Genomic DNA, 19,434 nt, shown 5'->3' on the forward strand with positions numbered 1-19,434 from the left:
TCAGTACACAGATTAGGATTCTTGCAATTTATTATTACATTCATATGGGCGGCTTAGGACACACGTACCTACGGGACCGCCTCTCCTAGTATGCCCCGCGGAGGACCTTAAGGTCCACAAATGACAACACTTTGGAGGTCCCTAGTCGCAAGGCGGTTAGATTGGTCTCAACTACGGCCAGGGCCTTTTCAGTACTGGCCCCGACTTGGTGGAACGCTCTGTCACAAGAGACTAGGGCCCTGCGGGACTTGACATCTTTCCACAGGGCCTGCAGGATAGAGCTGTTCTGCCTGGCCTTTGGTTTGGACTCAGTCTGACCCTTACATTTCCCTCCCCTTATGGTTTTGATCTATGGGCTACTTTAAAAATGAGGCTGCATTTAAAATTGCATTTTAACCTGTATTTTAAATTGTGCCCCCCCCCATAATGCTTTTACTGTAATTTTACTGGTGTTAGCCGCCCTGAGCCCGGCTCTGGCTGGGGAGGGTGAAGTATAAATAAAATTTATTATTATTATTATTATTATTATTATTATTATTATTATTAATAATAATAATAATAATATCCCACCCTTTTCTCCAAAGAGGGCAAGGTGGCGAACACACTTCTCCCCCCCTCTCCATTTATATCCTCACAACGACCTTATGAAGTACCGTATTTTTCGCCCTATAGGACACACTTTTCCCCCTCCAAAAATGAAGGGGAAATGTGTGTGCGTCCTATGGGGCGAATGCAGGCTTTCGCTGAAGCCTGGAGAGGGTTCGGTGCGCACAGACCCCTCTCGCTCTCCAGGCTTCAGGAAGCTCTGCGCAACCCTCGGGAGCCCAGCGGGAGTTCCCGCCGGGCTCCCTAGGCTTGTGGATAGCAGCCTGTTTTGGGGGCTGGGGTCGGGGGAAGCTCAGGCTTCCCCTGCCCCAGCCCCGCGCCTGGGGGGGGGGGAAATAAAAAAAAATTATTTATCCCTCCCCCCCAAACTAGGTGCGCCCTATGGGCCGGTGTGCCCTATAGGGCGAAAAATACGGTAGGTTAGGCTATGAGAGAGAGTGTGACTGGCCCAAGGTGAGTTTTATGGCTGAGTGGGGATTCGAACCCCAGTCCCTGGGGTCCTAACCAGGGAGAGGATAGATAGTTTAATTAGACAGATAGGTAGACATGGACCCTGCAATGTCTCTGTTTCCAGAAATTAAGCTAGGGAGAGATGCATTTCTAGATGCCGAGACGCAAGACAATCTGAAAAGGAACACCACATTATATGGAAACCTGTGGTTCTTAATCCATGGCATGAGGAAAGAAACACACACAGTGTCTCCTCAGGGAAAACCTGAAGAGTTTCTTCCTTCAAGTATTCTGGAGCTGAGCCCTGTCACTGAAAACCACTACGCAACACTGGCTCTCAGTATGAAAACATAATAAATAGAATAGCGGCAAACCCACAAACTGGTTGGTGCCATTGGGCAGTGTTTTCCAATGTGTGACTACATCCTTCTTGTCAACCATTGTCAGCGAAAAAGGACTTGGTCACATGAAAGGAAGTCTAGAGTGACGGATCCCACCAGGTCCCAGGAATCCTCTCATGGGTGCGAGTTTTTTTGGGGTGTTCTGCCAGTATTTTGGGGCACCAGGTAAGAGTCAGGGTGGATGGAGTCCTGGGTAAGAGGCCAGGAGACTGGGGAGGTGCGTCCGAAGGAGTAGATCTTCATCCGTAATTTGTATTAATTGTTTTATTGGGTGTTTTGTGCCGTTCCTGCTTTGGTTTGCCACATGCCGCTTAGAGAGATATTCCTATACTAAGCGGTACAGAAATGGTCTACGTAAGCAAAGCCCTAAATGGCCCGGGACCCAAGTACCTATAGGTGCGCCTTCCTCAATGAGGACTAGAATCTTCCCCCAATATCAACCATCTCAGACCCTGTAATTGGTGAGAGAGCAACTTGGTTGGCATTGACCTGTGACAGGGCCTTCTTGGTGGCGGCTCCCACAATTGCAAAATGGCCTGCCCGGTGAGTTCTGTCCATCTCCCTCACTACTGGCTTTCAGGAGGACTTTAAAGGTGGTGAAGAATTCCTATTTTGCCCGGTTGTGCATCCCCCCTAACCCTGAAATGGCCAGTGGAGAGGATGCTCATGCCATGCTCACCTTTATACTTGAGATGCTGGAGGATGGGGATGATGGTTTCCAGGGGGATGTTGTGGGCCAGAAACAGCTGCCACGTGCAGTATTGCTCAAAGGTCTCCCACTCCAAGCTCTGAACTGGAAAAAGTGGGCAAGGGGGAAAGAGGGAAGGCAGGAAAGAGCCTGGCTGTCAAAAACGTGGCATGGCAACTCAGTTCACAGTGTCTTGCATTCTTTCATGCATTATTGTAACCACTCTGATTTTTTCCTTTTCTTTACCAATAGCAGCATATGAATATTTTTAGGAACAAACATCATCATCATTATTATCATTATTACTACTACTACTACAGTCATACCTCGGGTTAAATATGCTTCAGGTTGAGCGTTTTCAGGTTGCGCTCCGCGGCGACCCAGAAGTAACAGAACGCATTACTTCCGAGGTTCGCCGCTCGTGCATGCGTAGATGCTCAAAATGATATCACGTGCATGAACAAAAGCGGTGAAACGCGACCCGCGCAGACACGTGTTATGTTCTACCCAGGATGTGAACGGGGCTTCGGAATGGATCCTGTTCGCATCCAGAGGTACCGTATTTTTCGTCCCATAGGACACACCTAGTTTTTTTGGGGGGAAATAAAGGGGAAAAAATTTCCCTTTATTTCCCCCCCCCCAAAGCAGGTCAGGGAAACCGAACCAGGTCGAGGAACAGCGGGATGGCGGCGCTGCGCCTCCCTGCTGTCCCCCAAGCTTGTGGGGCTGGCCCATGTCTGCCCGGCGCGAGGGGCGCTCTGCTTCAGGGCGCCCCGCCCGCCGGGCGGCAGGCTGCTATCCACAGCGTGGGGAGCCCTGCGGGGAACTCCTGCAGGGCTCCCCATGCTGCGGATGTCTGCCCGGCGTGCGGACCTCCCGCAGGGCTGCCTAGGCTGCGGATGTGTTCCCGAAGCCTGGAGAGCGAGAGGGGTTGGTGCGCACCGACCCCTCTCGCTCTCCAAGCTTCAGCGAAAGCCTGTATTCGCCCCATAGGACGCACCCAGATTTCCCCTTCATTTTTGGAGGGGGAAAAGTGCGTCCTATTGGGCGAAAAATACGGTACTACTGTATTTAATGCAGAGCTCCCAAACCTCTGCAGGGCCACCGTCTACTTGGTTCCATAAACTCACCCCCAGTGCCCCCTACCCTATAAAAAGGATTCTCTGGGTTTGCACGTCCCACTAAGGAAGATGGTAATGCAATTAAATTCAAAACAGAGGCAATTAATTGCACGTTCATTCAAAATCCAATTCACACAATTTAGTTTAATTCAACAAACCAGATGAGCTTGATTCGGTGATATGATACCAGCTTTTCAAAGTCTGATTAAGTCACTGGCACTTCTTGTGCCCCATGTCACACACCCCCTTGCCACTTTGTGCCCCCCAGGTAATCCCACTGCCCACCCTGAGAGGCTCAGAGATGGTAACTGGACCCCAATGTCCTCCAGAGAGCTTCATGGATGAGGAGGATTTGAACCCAGGTCTTCCGGGTCCTAGCCCAGCACTCTAACCACTACTATAGAATGAGCGGAAGGGTCTATCTAAACGCACTCCTTATCCCCTCCCCCTTTTAACCAAGACTTCGTTTTTTGGCACCGAGCCCCCGCCAAGCCCAACTCACTCAGAATATTGAGGACGGAGTCCTTCCGAAACATCACCAAGTTCCCCATCATAACGTGGCAGACCAATTCCTGGAGCTGGGGAGAAGAGAGAGAGGGAGTCAGACTCACAGATTTAGGAACAAGGCCACCAGGCGCAGGTTGCAGCCGAAGAGAAATGCAGGAACGTGAAATACGCATTAGGAAGATACAGTGGTGCCTCGCAAGACGGAAAACTCGCTAGATGAAAGAGTTTTCCATTTTGGAGGTGGTTCGCAAAACGAATCTCCTATGGGCTTGCTTCGCAAGACGAAAATGTCTTGCGAGTTCCTGCGGGTTTTTTCTCTCCCCCTTTTTCTAAGCCGCTAAGCCGCTTAACAGCTGATCCGATAAGCCGCTAAAAGCTGCTAATAGTGCTAATAGCGCTAATCCGCTAATCCGTCAATGGGCTTGCTTCGCAAGACGAAAAAACCGCTAGACGAAGAGAATCACAGAACGGATTCTTTTCGTCTTGCGAGGCACCACTGTAGGGAGAAACTAAAAGCTGCCCTATACAGTAAGTGAAACATGCATCTAAAAGTGGAACCTTAATTCGAGGGGGCCCACACCACCTGGCCTGAGCCGAGCATCCTTCAGTGTGGATTCACCATATTTTTCGCTCCATAAGACGCACCTGACCATTAGACACACCTACTTTAAGAGGAGGAAAAGGGGGAAAGCCCCATTTTGGGGGGGATCAGCTCACAGTTGTGCAGCTTTTTTTTGCAAAGGGGAAAAGCCCCGTTTTTTTGAGGATCAGCTCAAAGTTGTTGTACGGTGCGAATGCAGCCTAAGTCTTCTTCCTCGGCAGGGAGAAAATGCTACAGTATGAATACACCAAATGTCCACAAAGTCTTCTGGCACCCTTAATTTCCACGCCCACATCCTCACCCACCCCCACCTTTCCCCACAGTGCACCTTTCCCCACTGGCTCCACAACGCAGCCAAGGAACCAGTGAAGCAGGATGGGGGGAAATGAGAGAAAGGGACAAGTGATGGAAACTGAGGCAGGGCTGGGAAAGGCACCAAGGTGGACGGGGGTTAGGCTGGGAACATCCGGAACGGGGCAGGAGCCCAGGAAGGGGTCAGATCAGGCCTGCCACCCACCCTTTCCCACATGCGATACCATCTCGCTGTCTGCCCTGGCCAGGAAAACCTGCCCAAGAGACCCAGCCGTCCCAAAGCTGGCATGGGAAAGAGAGCGCTTGATGAACGAAGCAGATACGGATATATTAGGGGAGACAAAGGTTTATTTTGGGGGGTGGGGGAAACAGCCTGTAGGCCCAGCCAGGCTGAGAGGCAACAAGCATGAGGCAAAAGTACTGCCTGCCAAGACACACACACACACACACACACACACACACACACACACACACACGAAACCTCTCCCACTTTGGCTATTTTTGGGTCACTCCAAACGGGCACCATGGCAACCTGTTAGCATTGGCACCGCACGCCAGCCCTGCTCTCTCAAGGGGCTCTTTAGCCCAGGGCACTGCTCTGGTGCTGTTACAAAAGAAAACGGGGGAAGAGGCCTGCAAGGTGGATGTCCTGCCCTCTGGCCTGAAGATCAGGGCTGGGGGAAGAAGAGTCGGCCGCAAGGTCTCCATGGCAAAAAGAAGAGCGCCCAGGGCATGTGCAGAGGCCCACGCTTTTTTCTTTGTTTTTGAAAAGGCTGTGCCCTGGGTGTCAGGAGAAAGGGCTCCTGTGTAGCCCCGGACTGACCCAGAGTCGCCATCAGGAGAAGATCTCTCCCTATGGCTCTCTCTGCGGCTGTGTTCGCGCCATGCCTTTAAAGCAACCACAAACACCCCAGCAAAGAATCATGGGAATTGTAGTCTATCTCTTACATACAACTGCCGGTACCCCTTAAAGGTAAAAGGTAAAGGGACCCCTGACCATTAGGTCCAGTCGTGGCCGACTCTGGGGTTGCGGCGCTCATCTCGCTTTATTGGCCGAGGGAGCCAGCGTACAGCTTCCGGGTCATGTGGCCAGCATGACTAAGCCGCTTCTGGCGAACCAGAGCAGCGCACAGGAACACCGTTTACCTTCCCGCCAGAGTGGTACCTATTTATCTACTTGAACTTGATGTGCTTTCGAACTGCTAGGTTGGCAGGAGCAGGGACCGGGCAACGGGAGCTCACCCCGTCGCGGGGATTCAAACCGCCGACCTTCTGATCGGCAAGTCCTAGGCTCTGTGGTTTAACCCACAGCGCCACCCGCGTCCCTTGTTAAAGGGTGCTGGCACCCTTTAGCAAACTACAATTAGGAGGATTCCTTGCTGGGGTGTGCGTGGGTGCTTTTTATGGTGTGAACGCAGCCAGGGGCTAAGAAGCAACATAGTGGTTAGCGTGTCAGACTGCGATCCGGGCGCCCAGGGTTCGAATCTCCGCTCAGCCATGAAAGATGCGGGGCAATCTTGGGCCAGTCGGTCTCTCGGCCTAACCTACCAAACCGGGTTGTTTGTGCAGATAACATTGGGAAGGGAGAACCTTGAGCTTCTTAAATGAAAGGTGGAATATAACTGCAATAAACAGAATGGTTAAAAACCCTGCCCTTCCACACAGTGGGCGTGCAACATCTGACCGTGGTCTGGGAGGCTGGCCGGGGCTGGGAGAGGGAGAGAGGAGGGAAATCTAGTCTGATCTACTCCCAGAAAGACAGGACCATCCCAGTCATCAGTCTCTCCACCCCCAGAGGCAGGCACGCTGGTGCGCTCCAGACGCTGTTTGACTGCAATGCCCAATAACCAGCATGGCTGATGGTGGCTGATGGGAGTTGCAGTTCAGAAACATCTAGCAGCGGTTCTCAAGCTGTGGAACCCCAGATGTTGTTGGACTACAACACCCATCATCCCTGACCACTGGTCATGGGAATGATGGGAGTTGTGGTCCAACAACGTCTGGGGACCCACAGGTTGAGAAACACTGATCTAGAGGGCCCCACAGGCTCCTAGACACATGTCCCAACCAATCAGGGATCACATATTATATGCGCTTAGAGGTGTAAGCAGAGAAAGGGAATGTGTGGCCTTTCAGATATCATTGGATTCCAGCTATCATCAGCCCCAGCTGGCATGGCCGATGGTCAGGATGATGGGAGGTACAGTCCAACCAAATACGAAAGGCCATATGTCCCCCATCCCTGCTTTGGAAGAGAGGATGGGGCTGACTGCTAATCGCACCTCTCTGGAGGTTCTACTCCCAGTTCAGCCTCTGAAGCAATGCAGTGTGCCTGGCTGCATTGGCACAATACCTGGAGGCAGCTCTCGAAGGAGCAAAGGACAGCAAACGCACAGGCTCCCCCAGCTCTGACCGATCGTTCCACAAGGAGAGGCCTTACCTGAGCTGAGTCAATGACGGCCACAATCATGTTCAGCAGCTCCCCGCTCCGCAGCGTCTCGTCTGGAAACTTGAGACAGAGGGAGAGGCAATCAAGGGAGAGCAACGACAGACCTAATGCTGCTTTTCAGACAGCAAATGACTACTTTTTGTTGCCCGATAATAAATGCTGGAAATGTAAAGAAACGGAAGGTACATTCTTTCACCTTTGGTGGATGTGCCCAAGGATTAAGGCTTTCTGGGAAATGATATATAATGAACTGAAAAAGGTATTTAAATATACCTTCATGAAGAAACCAGAGGCCTTCCTCCTAGGCATAGTCGGCCAATTGGTGCCAAAGAAGGATAGAACTTTTTTTTATGTATGCTATAACAGCAGCAAGAATACTCATTGCAAAGTATTGGAAGACACAAGATTTACCCACTCTGGAAGAATGACAGATGAAGCTGATGGACTATATGGAACTGGCCGAAATGACTGGCAGAATCCGAGACCAGGGTGAAGAGTCGGTGGAAGAAGATTGGAAGAAATTTAAAGACTATCTACAGAAATATTGTAAAATTAATGAATGTTAGAATGATGTTGGATAGAAATTAAGTGGTTTCCAGCTGTAATGCTTTAAGGGAATATGAAAAATGGGTTGTTAATAGGGGAAAATCTAATGTTACTATTTTAAGACCAAAGATTAGGATAAACAAAGAGGGTAAGGATTTGCTGAGCCAACAAATTGAACTGGAATACAAAAAAGGGAGGTATGAGGAGGTCCGGGAAACAAGTTAAAGAAAATAAATAATAGAAAAATGGAGTGGTTTTTTTAATCATTTTTATTTTGTAATTTTTTTTCTTTTTCATTTTGTATTGTAATATCTTAAAAAAATCTTAATAAATATCTTATAAAAAACAACAAATGACTACTTTTTGAAGCTCGGTTTATGCAAGCAACAGAACTCAGGCAGGGGTATTGTTTTCGTGAATGTTAAAAAACGTACAAACACTTCCACGCAGTCGTGGAGGATACAAAGCCCTCTGCGGCCCAGGACCCACGTACATAACGGAGCTGCCTCTCCTGGTATGCCCCACGGAGGACCTTAAGGTCCACAAATGACAACACTTTGGAGGTCCCAAGTCGCAAGGTGGTTAGATTAGTCTCAGCTAGGGCCAGAGCCTTTTCAGTACTGGCCCCAACTTGGTGAAACGCTCTGTCACAAGAGACCAGGGCCCTGCGGGACTTGACATCTTTCCACAGGGCCTGCAGGACAGAGCTGTTCCGCCTGGCCTTTGGTTTGGACTCAGTCTGACCCTTACGTTTCCCTCCCCTTATGGTTTTGATCTATGGGCTGCTATTAAAATGAGGCTGCATTTTAAATTGTATTTTAACCCATATTTTAAATTGGTGTTTTTTTCTTTTCTTCCCCTCCACCTATTATGTTTTTATTGTAATTTTACTGGTGTTATCCGCCCTGAACCCAGCTCTGGCCGGGGAGGGCAGGGTATAAATATTTTTTTTTTACTTATTATTATTAATGGAAAAATAAATAAAAGGTTCTGAACCAGCAAAAGCAGCTTCTCGATATTTAAAAATGGTTCAAACTGGCCACAGCAGCCAGCCCAATCTTGGACTACACAGAGGCCTGTGGTCCTGTCCACTATGTGCAGCAGGGGGCGCTACAGGCTGGGTGTAGCTGGCTTAACCTTGTATTGCAATAGGGGAGAGCAAGAGACAGAACAAATGAGAACCGTGCAGGGCAAAGCCCAAGGCAATTTGTTGGCAAAGCTGTTTCACTTTGTAAAACAGGTGCCAGAGACGGGGATGGGACTCCTGACACTTGCAACTCCATTCGAAACAGGAAGCGAAACGCCAGCAACGCAAAGACAAAAATACGGTTTTAGATGTGGCGGCAACTCTCCCACTTTGCAGAGAGGTCGTCATTCTCTCCCTCTATCTTGAGCGGCAGAACTATGTCGTCTTCCCATTGTTTTAAGGGGGTTCGTATGGTTTTGGGGTAGTATTTTGTAATATTGCGGATACCATCCCTTTGCCATGTCCCTTTGTTGCTAGGAGGAGGTTTCCGAAGGTTGCCAGGTTGCTGCTGGTTTTACTACTGGGTTGCTGCTGGTTTTACTACTGGGTTGTTTAAGAGGGCATATAGTTGGTGATGTGTTAACCAGGGCATTTGGGTGTCCTCTAGTTTGTCTCGTATTTCTTGTGTTGACAAGGGTTTGTTATTTTTATAGAAGTCTGTTAGGCGATACAGTGGTACCTCGCAAGACGAATGCCTCGCAAGACGAAAGAGTTTTCTGTTTTTCGAGTCGTTCCGCAAGATGAATTTCCCTATGGGCTTGCTTCGCAAGATGAAACGTCTTGCGAGTTCTTGCGAGTTTGTTTCCTTTTTCTTAAAGCCGCTAAGCTGTTAATAGCCGCTAAGCCATTAATAGCCGCTAAGCCGCTAATAGCTGTGCTTCGCAAGACAAAGAAACCGCAAGCCGAAGAGACTCGCAGAACGGATTAATTTCGTCTTGCGAGGCACCACTGTAAAGGCCTTTGGTTTGCCATGTTTTTATCTGGAGGTTTTGTGTTGCGTAATCCCTGGGGGGAAGTCTCTCAGGTTAAGTGGAGGAAATGGACGGGACAATTTTGCGGAGGCTATCGATGGCCACCCTCCACAATGGCTAGGCTCTGCCTCCGTGGCTGGATGAGAGTCATTCATTCTATGATGCCACAGAGCCACAGCCCTAAAAGAAACCCAAACCCTCAGCTCCTAGTCTTCATGGTTCTGAACTAAAGAGGAACATAGGGAGAAACCTTAGACCACTGGGTCCATCAAGTTCAGTATTGTCTCTGCTCTCCAGGACTTTCAAGCAGGGGATATTCCCAGCCCTACCTGACGATGTCAGGGAAAGAACCTGGGACTTTCTGCGTCCAAAGCAAATGCCCTCCCACTGAGCTATGGGTCCTTCCCCCAAGGACCAAAGAGAGCAGAGCGATAGACTGGCAACGGGAAAGAACAAGGCAACGAGGTTCCCGCGCCAAAAAGGGGTAAAGCCGGTGGCTGCAGAGGATAATGCGGTCTGGTTGTTCTGGGGGAAAGGCCTCTGGCAAACGAGGGCTTCGCCCCGCCCCGCTGGCCTGTCGGCTGCTGAGCGATGGAAGCAATAAAACGTTTCATTAAACCTAACGGCCTGGAGAACAGGCAGAGTAAAACCTCCCCGGAGCCCGGCCGCGTCCAGAGATGGCTCGGGGACTGCGAGGCATATGCGATCGCTCAAGGAGCCCGTGAGAAAAACACACCAGGGGAAGCCGTGTAGGAGGGTGGAAGGGAAGCAAAGGTCCTGGTAGAGGAAAGGGGAGAGGGCGGGGCCTTAAAGAGACCTGCCTCGAAGGAAGAGGCAAGCATGGAAAATGCTAGGGGTCGCTGTTAGCTGGGGAGGCCTCCGGATGCTGTCGGACTCCAACTCCCATCAGTCCCAGAAACTGGTGCTGCCAATGGTCAGGGATGATGGAATTGGGAATCCACAGGTTCTCCACCCTCTCCTAGACACCTCTACCAGCCAATCAGGGATCCCATATTATTATTATTATTATTATTATTATGGCCCTCTCTAGCTGTTACTGAGACTCCAATTCCTATCAGCCCCAACCAGCATGGTCATGGATGATGGGAGTCCAGAAACATCTGGAGGGCCACAGGTTCACCATCCTTTCCTAGATCCCTGTCCAAGCCAATCAGGGATCACATATTAAATGCACTTACAGAGGCACAAAGCAGGGATGGGGAGATCGTGGCCCCCTCTAGCTATTGTTGAAACACCATCTCCCATCAGCCCCAAGCAGCATGGTCAGGGATGATGGGAGATGGAGTCCAGTAACAGCTGGAGGGCCGCAGCTCCTGGGGCAGAATGTTACCAAACTGGTCGCATCCATCTGTGATAGGCAGCTTGCTTTTCCCCCTGCTGCACAACCAGAGTGAGATGACGGGGTAGCAGAGCCGAGTCCAGTCTGAGTTTCAAAAAAGGGTGCAGAGATAGGGCAGCCTTTGCCACCTCTCCCTCTGGGTCTCACCTCAGTGTATATGGAAGGAGTGAGGAAGCAGAGGAGCCGGACGTCGTCCTCCTGGCAAGCCTTCATGTCCATCATCAGGCAGGTGTGCAGGTCGCCCAGCTGCGTGGCCTGGGCAAAGGACTCGTAGAGGTTCATCTTCCCGGCCGCTGCTTTGCTGAAATGTTTTTTAAAAGAGGAAGATGGAGGGGGAAGAGACAAGTGAGCAAGCAAAGGAGCCGAACCCGTTCCTCTGTGCAGAAGGAGCACGTGCCTGAGACACGAGAGTTCTAGCTGGTTTTCTTGGGGCTGAGATCTGCCCTTCTCCTGTTGTGCAAAATCTGTCCTTTGCTCGCGTCCTGATGGCCCCAAAGCCTTGACCCTGAGCTGCGTGGAGCCCTGCCTGCCGAACTTCTGGTCCTCTCTGAACTCTCCACCCCAACCTTGTCTTCTCCCTTGCTCCCAAAGTGGCAGAACGACGCCGTCTAGGTATCATTCAGGGATACCACATGCCGCAGGTGGGGGGGGGGGGACATCCTTTGGCTTTTTGTACATTGCTGGAATACCGTATTTTTCGCTCTGTAAGACGCACTTTTCCCTCCTAAAAAGTAAGGGGAAATGTGTGTGCGTCTTATGGAGCGAATGCAGGCTGCGCAGCTATCCCAGAAGTTGCGCTGCACTCCCTCTCGCTGTTCTAGCTTCTGGCTTAGCCGCACTCTGTCCCTTCCCCCACCTCCTGCAAAAGCCAGCAAGAGCCGTGCTCCATTTAAAGAGCCGCGCGGAGCGCGTGTGCGGCTCTTGGGGGCTTTTTCCCGAGGAGGGAGAAAGGCAACCTGTCAGTGACGGGCTGCCCTTCTCCCTCCTCGGGGAAAAGCCTGCAAGCGCCGCACACACGCTCCACGCAGCTCATTAAAGGGAGCGCTGGGCAGAGCCTGGAATGCATACATGCTCTGCTCAGCGCTCCCTTTAAAGAATATTTCTTTTCTTGCATTCCCCCTCTAAAAACTAGGTGCATCTTATGGGGCGAAAAATACAGTACATCACAACCATCATTCCTGGGCCACCAGCTGCTTTGGGTTCAGCAACATCTAGAGGGTTGGAAGTTCACCCCAAGTTTGCTGTATGGGCTTTGCCTGGGGACTGCGATATACGGGCCAAAGGAAAACGTCTTGTCCACACCATGCATTAAAGCACACACCTCCTCCCTGCAAGGACTCTTGGGAACTGTAGTTCGCGAATGCTGAGAACTGTTGATCAATGAGTGGCAAACTACGGTTCCCACGATTTTTTTGGAGGGGTGTGGGAAGCCACACCCTCAAAATGCATGGTGTGTGGATGTGATGGCGCACAGCGGAAAGCGGTGAGATGTGAGGTTTCCCCCCCCACTGCCTGTCCCAGCCACGATCTCACTAGATGAGGTTGAATGTGGCCCTCCAGGCCACTCTGTCTGGCCCTCGGAACTCTCCCCAAGCCATGGCCCTGTCTCTGTTTGGCGCCAGTCTCTTGCTATCCTGGACGGATGACAGGGAGGGGTGTGCATATGTGGAAACGGGTGTGCTGTGCATTTACATACAAGGTCCCCCATCCCTGACTTAGGTAGTTTCCCAAGGCTTCCCTCTTAAAAAAAAAAAAATTCCAGGCTCGCTGATTGTTTGCACTCTCACCTGGCTTTTAGGTAGTAGAGAAGGTGGTAACCGATCTTGGGCTGCTTCTGGTAGAGCTCTGACAACAGATCCAGGAGCACGGAGAAGCTGCTGTTATCCTCCTGCATCTGGCAGAGGTTCCTGGAAGGGGGCAGGAAGGGAGGCTGATGCTGTACTGGGTTAGGTTCAAAGACAACCCCACAACCACAGTGTGTGTGGGTGTGTTGTGCTTTTACAGTCCAGGCTGAGATTCCGAAGGGATATGCCATTTTGTGCCTTAAGCACTGGGGACGTCTATCCGGCAGGTTTCACACCCAGACCCTTGCACTCTCGCACCCAGGGCCCTTACAACAGAAAACAGCTACGGTGTGCTACAGCCATGCTCCATCGGGGGGCTACTCTCTCCATCAGGCTGCAGAAATGGGAGAGAAAGGAAGAAGGGCTGCTCAATCAGCTCTGCTGACTGGGCTTTCTCTCCCATAGCTGTCGCTTGGCAGCAGCTAGTAGGAAGAACAGCAAGCCAAGGTACTCTTGAGGAACAGCTAGCCATGGTACTCTTGAAGAACAGCTAGCCACAGTATTCTTGAAGAACAGCTAGCCATGGTCCTCTTGAAGAACAGCTAGCTATGGTACTCTTGAAGAACAGCTAGCCATGGTACTCTTGAAGAACAGCAAGCCATGGTACTCTTGAAGAACAGCTAGCCATGGTACTCTTGAAGAACAGCAAGCCATGGTACTCTTGAAGAACAGCTAGCCATGGTACTCTTGAAGAACAGAAAGCCATGGTACAATTGAGGAACAGCAAGCCATGGTACTCTTGAAGAACAGCTAGCCATGGTACTCTTGAAGAACAGCTAGCCATGGTACTCTTGAAGAACAGCAAGCCATGGTACTCTTGAAGAACAGCAAGCCATGGTACTCTTGCGTTTTTGAGATCATGGCCACAAGAAGTTGGAGAAAACTCTGGTTTGTTTTTATTATTATTTTAAAAATAATGTACTGGGGGGTGTTCAAGTCTCCCCTGGAACCTGGACTCCCCCAATCTTGGAAGCCCACCTGGACCCAGTCAAAGGGACACCTGAAGAGCCCCCTGCTGGTCAGACCAAATGTCAACACCTAATCCACCCGCAGCAACCAACCAGATGAAGAGGCCGTGAAGGAAGCAGCCCTTTTCTGCTGCCTGCCCTTCGGCAACTGAAATCGAGGGACATGAGAACTAAAGAAGAGCCTGGCTGCAGGATCAGGCCAAAGGCCTGTCTAGTCCCCCATCTTGGGCTCGGCGGCTTCGAAATCAGAATGGAGAGGACAGAATGCATGAGACTCACCTAAATATTAGGTAAAGTGGCTTCCCCACGGATTCCTCTAGAGACCTGCAGGGAAATAGAGAAGGAGCGTGTGTCAGGAGAAATAGGCACACCAGGTCAACCACAGCCAGTGTGGTGTAGTGGTTAGAGCGTCAGATTAGGACCTGGGGGAGACCTGGGTTCAAATCCCCACTCCATAAGAAGAATTATGGAATATTACTTCAATATATGATTAGAGCGGCGAGATTGTTACATACATAAAAATGGAAAGATACAGCCCTACCGACTATGGAGTAATGATAAAATTATTGGACTTTGCTGAGATGGCAAATTTAACATGTTTAATCTGAGAAAAATAATTACGGACATTTATTAAGGATTGGAAACGTATTATGGACTTTTTGTGTGAAAGAGAAAATGAACTTGTAATAACTGGATTTGAAGAGTGAAAAAATATTGGTTTGTAGAAAACAAAACAGTTGGATGCCAAGTTGAGTGAATACTTTGAACAGGTTATTATATTTAGCTGACAGGGAATCAGAAGCCTTGTCACCTTTTTCTTCCCTCCCCTTTCCCACCCCTTTACATTTCATTTTCATTTTCTTTCTTCTGTTTCTCTTCTTCCTTCTTCCTTCTCTCTGCTCCTGTTTCTTTTTAATAAGATTTTTAAAATATTTCTTTTATTCTGGTATCGGGTATAAACTTTTGCATTATCTTTTTGATGAGTATCAATAAAAATAAAATGTTAATAATAATAATAATAATAATGGCCTCAGAACAGCCCGGCTGCTGGAGTCAATGGCCAGCTAGGTTCCTCTACAATGTCCACAGGCAGAATGTGAAGGCCAGAGCCCTTCCTCACTGTTACTCATGAGAAAGTAAGAAAGTCTCAGCTGCTGGATCAGGCCAGGGACCCACCTAGCCCTGAGTCCTGTTCTCACAGTGGCCAACCAGATACCCCACAATGAGAAGTCCCCAGGTGCAATTTGGTCCATGCCTGGGCTGGGTCCTTCAGGAATTCCTTTGCATTCTTGCAGAACAGAAGAACCAGCTAGAACAACCGAAGAACAGAAAACTGCCCCCCACTCCACTTTCCCCAAACCGCTTACTCTTCTGTGATTTCTTCCGGCAGGACCTCTCCGCGGAAGTGAACTTTGAAGAGCTCCTGCAAGCAGGAAGCGAGGACCGACAGCTGCTCCTGGTCGAAATCCTCCTGTGCGGAAGAGGAAAACAGAACGATGCGAAGTTTGGCAACAGGCCGGGGCACTGCCACCGCCCCCACCGTGACGCCTGTCCAGACTGGGTGGGGGATGGTGGTGGCGGCGGCAGCAGTCAGGTGTCAATAAAGCCGAGCCCAATATTGGGATGAGGAGCCGTTTCGCTGCCGGCGCTCAGGGTGTATGGGGTGCCATCAGAAAATGTTGCAGGCACGCTTTAGAATAGCAACCAGTCCCCATCTGCTAATTTAGAGACTGAATACACCCATTCCCCCTGCAAAGGATCCTGGGAACTCGCCCCTCTCACAGCTCCCATTCCTACCTACCACCCTTAAACTACAGTGGTGCCCCGCAAGATGAATGCCTTGCAAGACGGAAAACTCGCTAGACGAAAGAGTTTTCCGTTTTGGAGGTGCTTCGCAAAACGAATCTCCTATGGGCTTGCTTCGCAAGACGACAATGTCTTGCAAGTTCCTGCGGGGTTTTTTTCCTCCCCCCCCTTTTTCTAAGCCGCTAAGCCGCTTATCAGCTGATCCGATAAGCTGATAAGCCGCTAAAAGCCGCTAATAGCGCTAATCCTCTAATCCGTCAATGGGCTTGCTTCGCAAGACGAAAAAACCGCTAGACGAAGAGAATCACGGAACGGATTCTTTTCGTCTTGCGAGGCACCACTGTACAGTATCCCAGGAGGGGAGGAGGCATAAATGGGCTTTAAATGCATGGTGTGTACACCAGGTCAGGCCAGACCAGACATTTGAAGAGCCATACCACTCTCGACAGCTGGAATCCTTCCCCGCCAAAAATCCCAGGGTCTGTTGTCTGTTAAGAGTTGTTAAGAGACCCCTATCCCCCTCACAGAGCCGCAATTCCCAGCATGACTTAACAGTTAATCCCTCTTCCCAGGGAGCTCTGGGAATTGTAGTTCTGGGAGAGGAATGGGGTGGTCTCCTAGCAACTTTCAGCACCCTTAATGAACTACAGCTCCCAGGATTCTTTGCAGGGGAAGACGTGCCGGTTTAAAGTGGTATCATAGCGCTTTAAATGTGCCGTGCGAACACGGCCCTTGTCTCCTTTCTTCCGACAGCAGAGAGAAAACTTCACCGCAGTGTGGCTGCCATGAACCTCCCCTGGCAATTCCTGAGCCGAACTAGTGACTGGAGGGGCGGATGCCACCGGCCTTATTAAGGGCACCCACCTAGCATTTGTCACTCCCTATCTGGGTCCCTCCAGGAGCAACCCCCCACCCCCACCCAATGTTGCCCCTGCCTCCTTCTGCCACTTTCTGAGAGAAGGGGAGATGGTACCTCCAGGACTTGGTCCACGATTTCCTGCATGACCTCACACTGAGCTTCTGTGTCGCTGCAGGCCGAGAAAAGAAGAGGAAGTCCAAGTTAAAGGAGAGAGGGCGAGAGACAGCAAGGGAGATGAAAACACTGGGGCTCTGTACGCCAAGCGAGCTCGGAGCACACTGAGAGCATCTTCAATCGGCGTAAGCAACACCCAGCAAAACAGACGCAGAAAGCTGCCCAGCTTTTAACATCTTCCACCAAAATAAGATCTAATAACCTGGGCACGAGAAAAGCTTGGTTGCTGGATCAGGCCAGAGGCCCCTTCTAGTCCAGTATCCTGTTCTCGCAGAGGCCAGACGGGAAGCAGGAGCTGGGAGTGCAACAGGAGTTCTCTCCCCGCTTGTGGTTCTCAGGAGCTGATAGGGAAAGGAGGGGAAAGGCAGCTGCGTCGGCTAGAAGCCATTTGCAGCCTCCATGAGTTTTCCTAATCCTCCTTTAAAAGCCATTCAAGTTGTTATTGGCTCCGCTTTGGAGGCCCATCATCGATGAGAGACATGGTCGTGAGCAAGTGGAGGTCCCAAGCCAGCAGCCTTGGCCCCACTTGCTGGCAGCCCAGCTCCCACACTTTGGCAGACGCCTCCCCGCGTTTTGGACCCGAAACGCTAGGTGTGAGACGTGGGCAGGAAGGGGATTGGATTGAGAAGTAAACCTCTGCTTAGGTTTCGCCTGTCCTGCACATCCTTCTCTGTCACAGTTGCAGGTGCCAGAGGCAGCGATGCCTCCGAATATAGGCTGATCCCCGTTTATGTGCGCCACTTCTGCACTGCCGGGAACCCAGGAGCAGATCCTGGAAATGCGGAGCACCCTGGAGAGTGCTCCTGGCTCGCAAGCAGACGCTCACCAGAGCCCAGAGAGGACGTCCTGTTTGGGATTTTGGGAGGGTCGCCTCCCAAGCTGGAGGCACAGCAGGGATTTGCTGAGGCCTGCCAACTAACAGCCGATGTGCTCTTCTTACATCAGCCAGAGAGCACGGTGTGTGGAGAGTCCCAGGGGCCTGACAGAGTGGCTTTGAGGGCCGCATCTGGGCTCTGGGCCTGAGGTTCTCCACCCCCGCTATAAACGCTCAGTGGTACCTTGGGTTACAGACGCTTCAGGTTACAGACTCCGCTAACCCAGAAATAGTGCTTCAGGTTAAGAACTTTGCTTCAGGATGAGAACAGAAATTACGTGGCGGCGGCGCAGCGGCAGCAGGAGGCCCCATTAGCTAAAGTGGTGCTTCAGATTAAGAACAGTTTCAGGTTAAGAACGGACCTTCGGAACGAATTAAGTACATAACCAGAGGTATCACTCTATAATACATATTTGTACTCATTTTAATATTTCTTCATGGGTTTTTTTGGTTGTTGTTCATACAGTGGTACCTCGGTTGTCAAATGTAATCTGTTCCAGAAGACCATTTGACTTCTGAAATGTTCGACAACCGGGGCTCAAAGGGCGGTCAGCAAAGTCAGTGGAGAAAAAGAGGGGAAAAACCACACAGCAGAAGCCGTCCGACTTCCAAGGCGCATTCGAGAACGGAAGCAATTACTTCCGAGTTTTCAGCGTTCGGGTTCCAAAACATTCGGGTTCCGAGACACTCGGAAACCGAGGTACCGCTGTGTATTGTTGCACGCTGCACTGACATTTTTTATTGTTGTTTATTTTAAAGTAATCATTTTATTGTGACATTTTTTTCGTATGGGATAAGGTTATCAGGCGCATCTGTTTTGTCGTTTTCTTCAGCTTGTAAACCGGCTCGTGAGCAGCAATATAGAAAGGTGGCATACAAATTAAAAGTGAAATGAAACGAAATCTAAGAACAGGATGAGAGAAGGATAAATCCTGCCCTAACCCCCGCTTAAAAAATGAACACCGCAGCAGATTCACACAAAGCTACGATCCAGCAAGAAGGGCCAAATGCCAGGGGGAAACAGGAATGCCTGAGCCAGGCACCCAAAGCCCTGTAATGATGTTGCCAGGCATATTTCCTCGGAGGAAGCATTAAACAGTAAAGTTTCCAGCAATTGCGCCTGTAAGGGTAGCCTCAAGAGGGCGTGAGCAAGGTGATCTCATATGCAGGAAGTTGCCCACACACTTTAAAAGCTCCTCTGTGCAGCCATAAAGGAGGCAACACTTATAATTTATTTTTTAATACGAAAGCCGAAAGCCTCGAAGATAGACTGCATCACCAGCAGTGCCAGGGGCCAGGCGAAACTGTCCCACCTGCCACACAGAGACAAACAGAGGACTAATTATATTGTACCTTAATGTGGATTTTAATTGCAACCAGTTTGGGCTAAAAAGCAAGGGCGTAAATGCAACTGGTGGGAGCCAGGATTAAAAGCAGACGCACTGGAATCCATGGGACCTCTCTGTCTTCCCTTGAAGCCTCGTCATTTGCAATGGGTCTGACGCTAATCAAGACCAGCAGTCAAGCAACGGGTCTCTCGAACCAGAGATCCCAGAGGGGCGGGGGAGTTTTGCTATCCCAAAAATTCTGAGGAGTGAAATTATCTCTACGGGAAGCACGCAGCAGCATGGAGAGATTGGCAAATGGCAGGGATCTGGCCCAACGTCTCCCTGCAAGCAGCCAAGTCTCTCCCCGCCCCCCCGCCCCGCCCCTTAGCCACGGGTCTCCTTCCTCCCACCCAGCCATAAAGGAAGGGGGAAAAAACCAAAAAAACACAAATATGCATCCTGCAGACTCTGCGGAAAACAAACCTATTAAATGCACTTAGTCATGACATGCAAAATTAATGGTGAGTGCAGGGCCAAAGGCC

At 50.4% G+C, this 19,434-nt stretch overlaps 1 protein-coding gene across 3 annotated transcripts in view; it reads right to left on the bottom strand.

The window, feature by feature from the left end:
- INTS3 (integrator complex subunit 3) overlaps positions 1 to 19,434 on the bottom strand; it is a 92,228-nt gene that overhangs the window by 14,028 nt on the left and 58,766 nt on the right. For all 3 annotated transcript variants that reach the window (XM_083477013.1, XM_083477014.1, XM_083477015.1), the window contains 8 exons: positions 16,631 to 16,685; positions 15,219 to 15,322; positions 14,131 to 14,175; positions 12,827 to 12,946; positions 11,187 to 11,340; positions 7,127 to 7,195; positions 3,769 to 3,844; positions 2,137 to 2,250 (listed from right to left, as the gene is read on the bottom strand). In XM_083477013.1, coding sequence (XP_083333139.1) covers positions 2,137 to 2,250; positions 3,769 to 3,844; positions 7,127 to 7,195; positions 11,187 to 11,340; positions 12,827 to 12,946; positions 14,131 to 14,175; positions 15,219 to 15,322; positions 16,631 to 16,685 — 737 coding nt within the window. The remainder of the gene's footprint in view (positions 1 to 2,136; positions 2,251 to 3,768; positions 3,845 to 7,126; positions 7,196 to 11,186; positions 11,341 to 12,826; positions 12,947 to 14,130; positions 14,176 to 15,218; positions 15,323 to 16,630; positions 16,686 to 19,434) is intronic.

This window comes from Podarcis liolepis, assembly GCF_965112155.1.
Source record: "Podarcis liolepis genome assembly, chromosome: 15".
Lineage (NCBI taxonomy): Eukaryota > Metazoa > Chordata > Lepidosauria > Squamata > Lacertidae > Podarcis > Podarcis liolepis.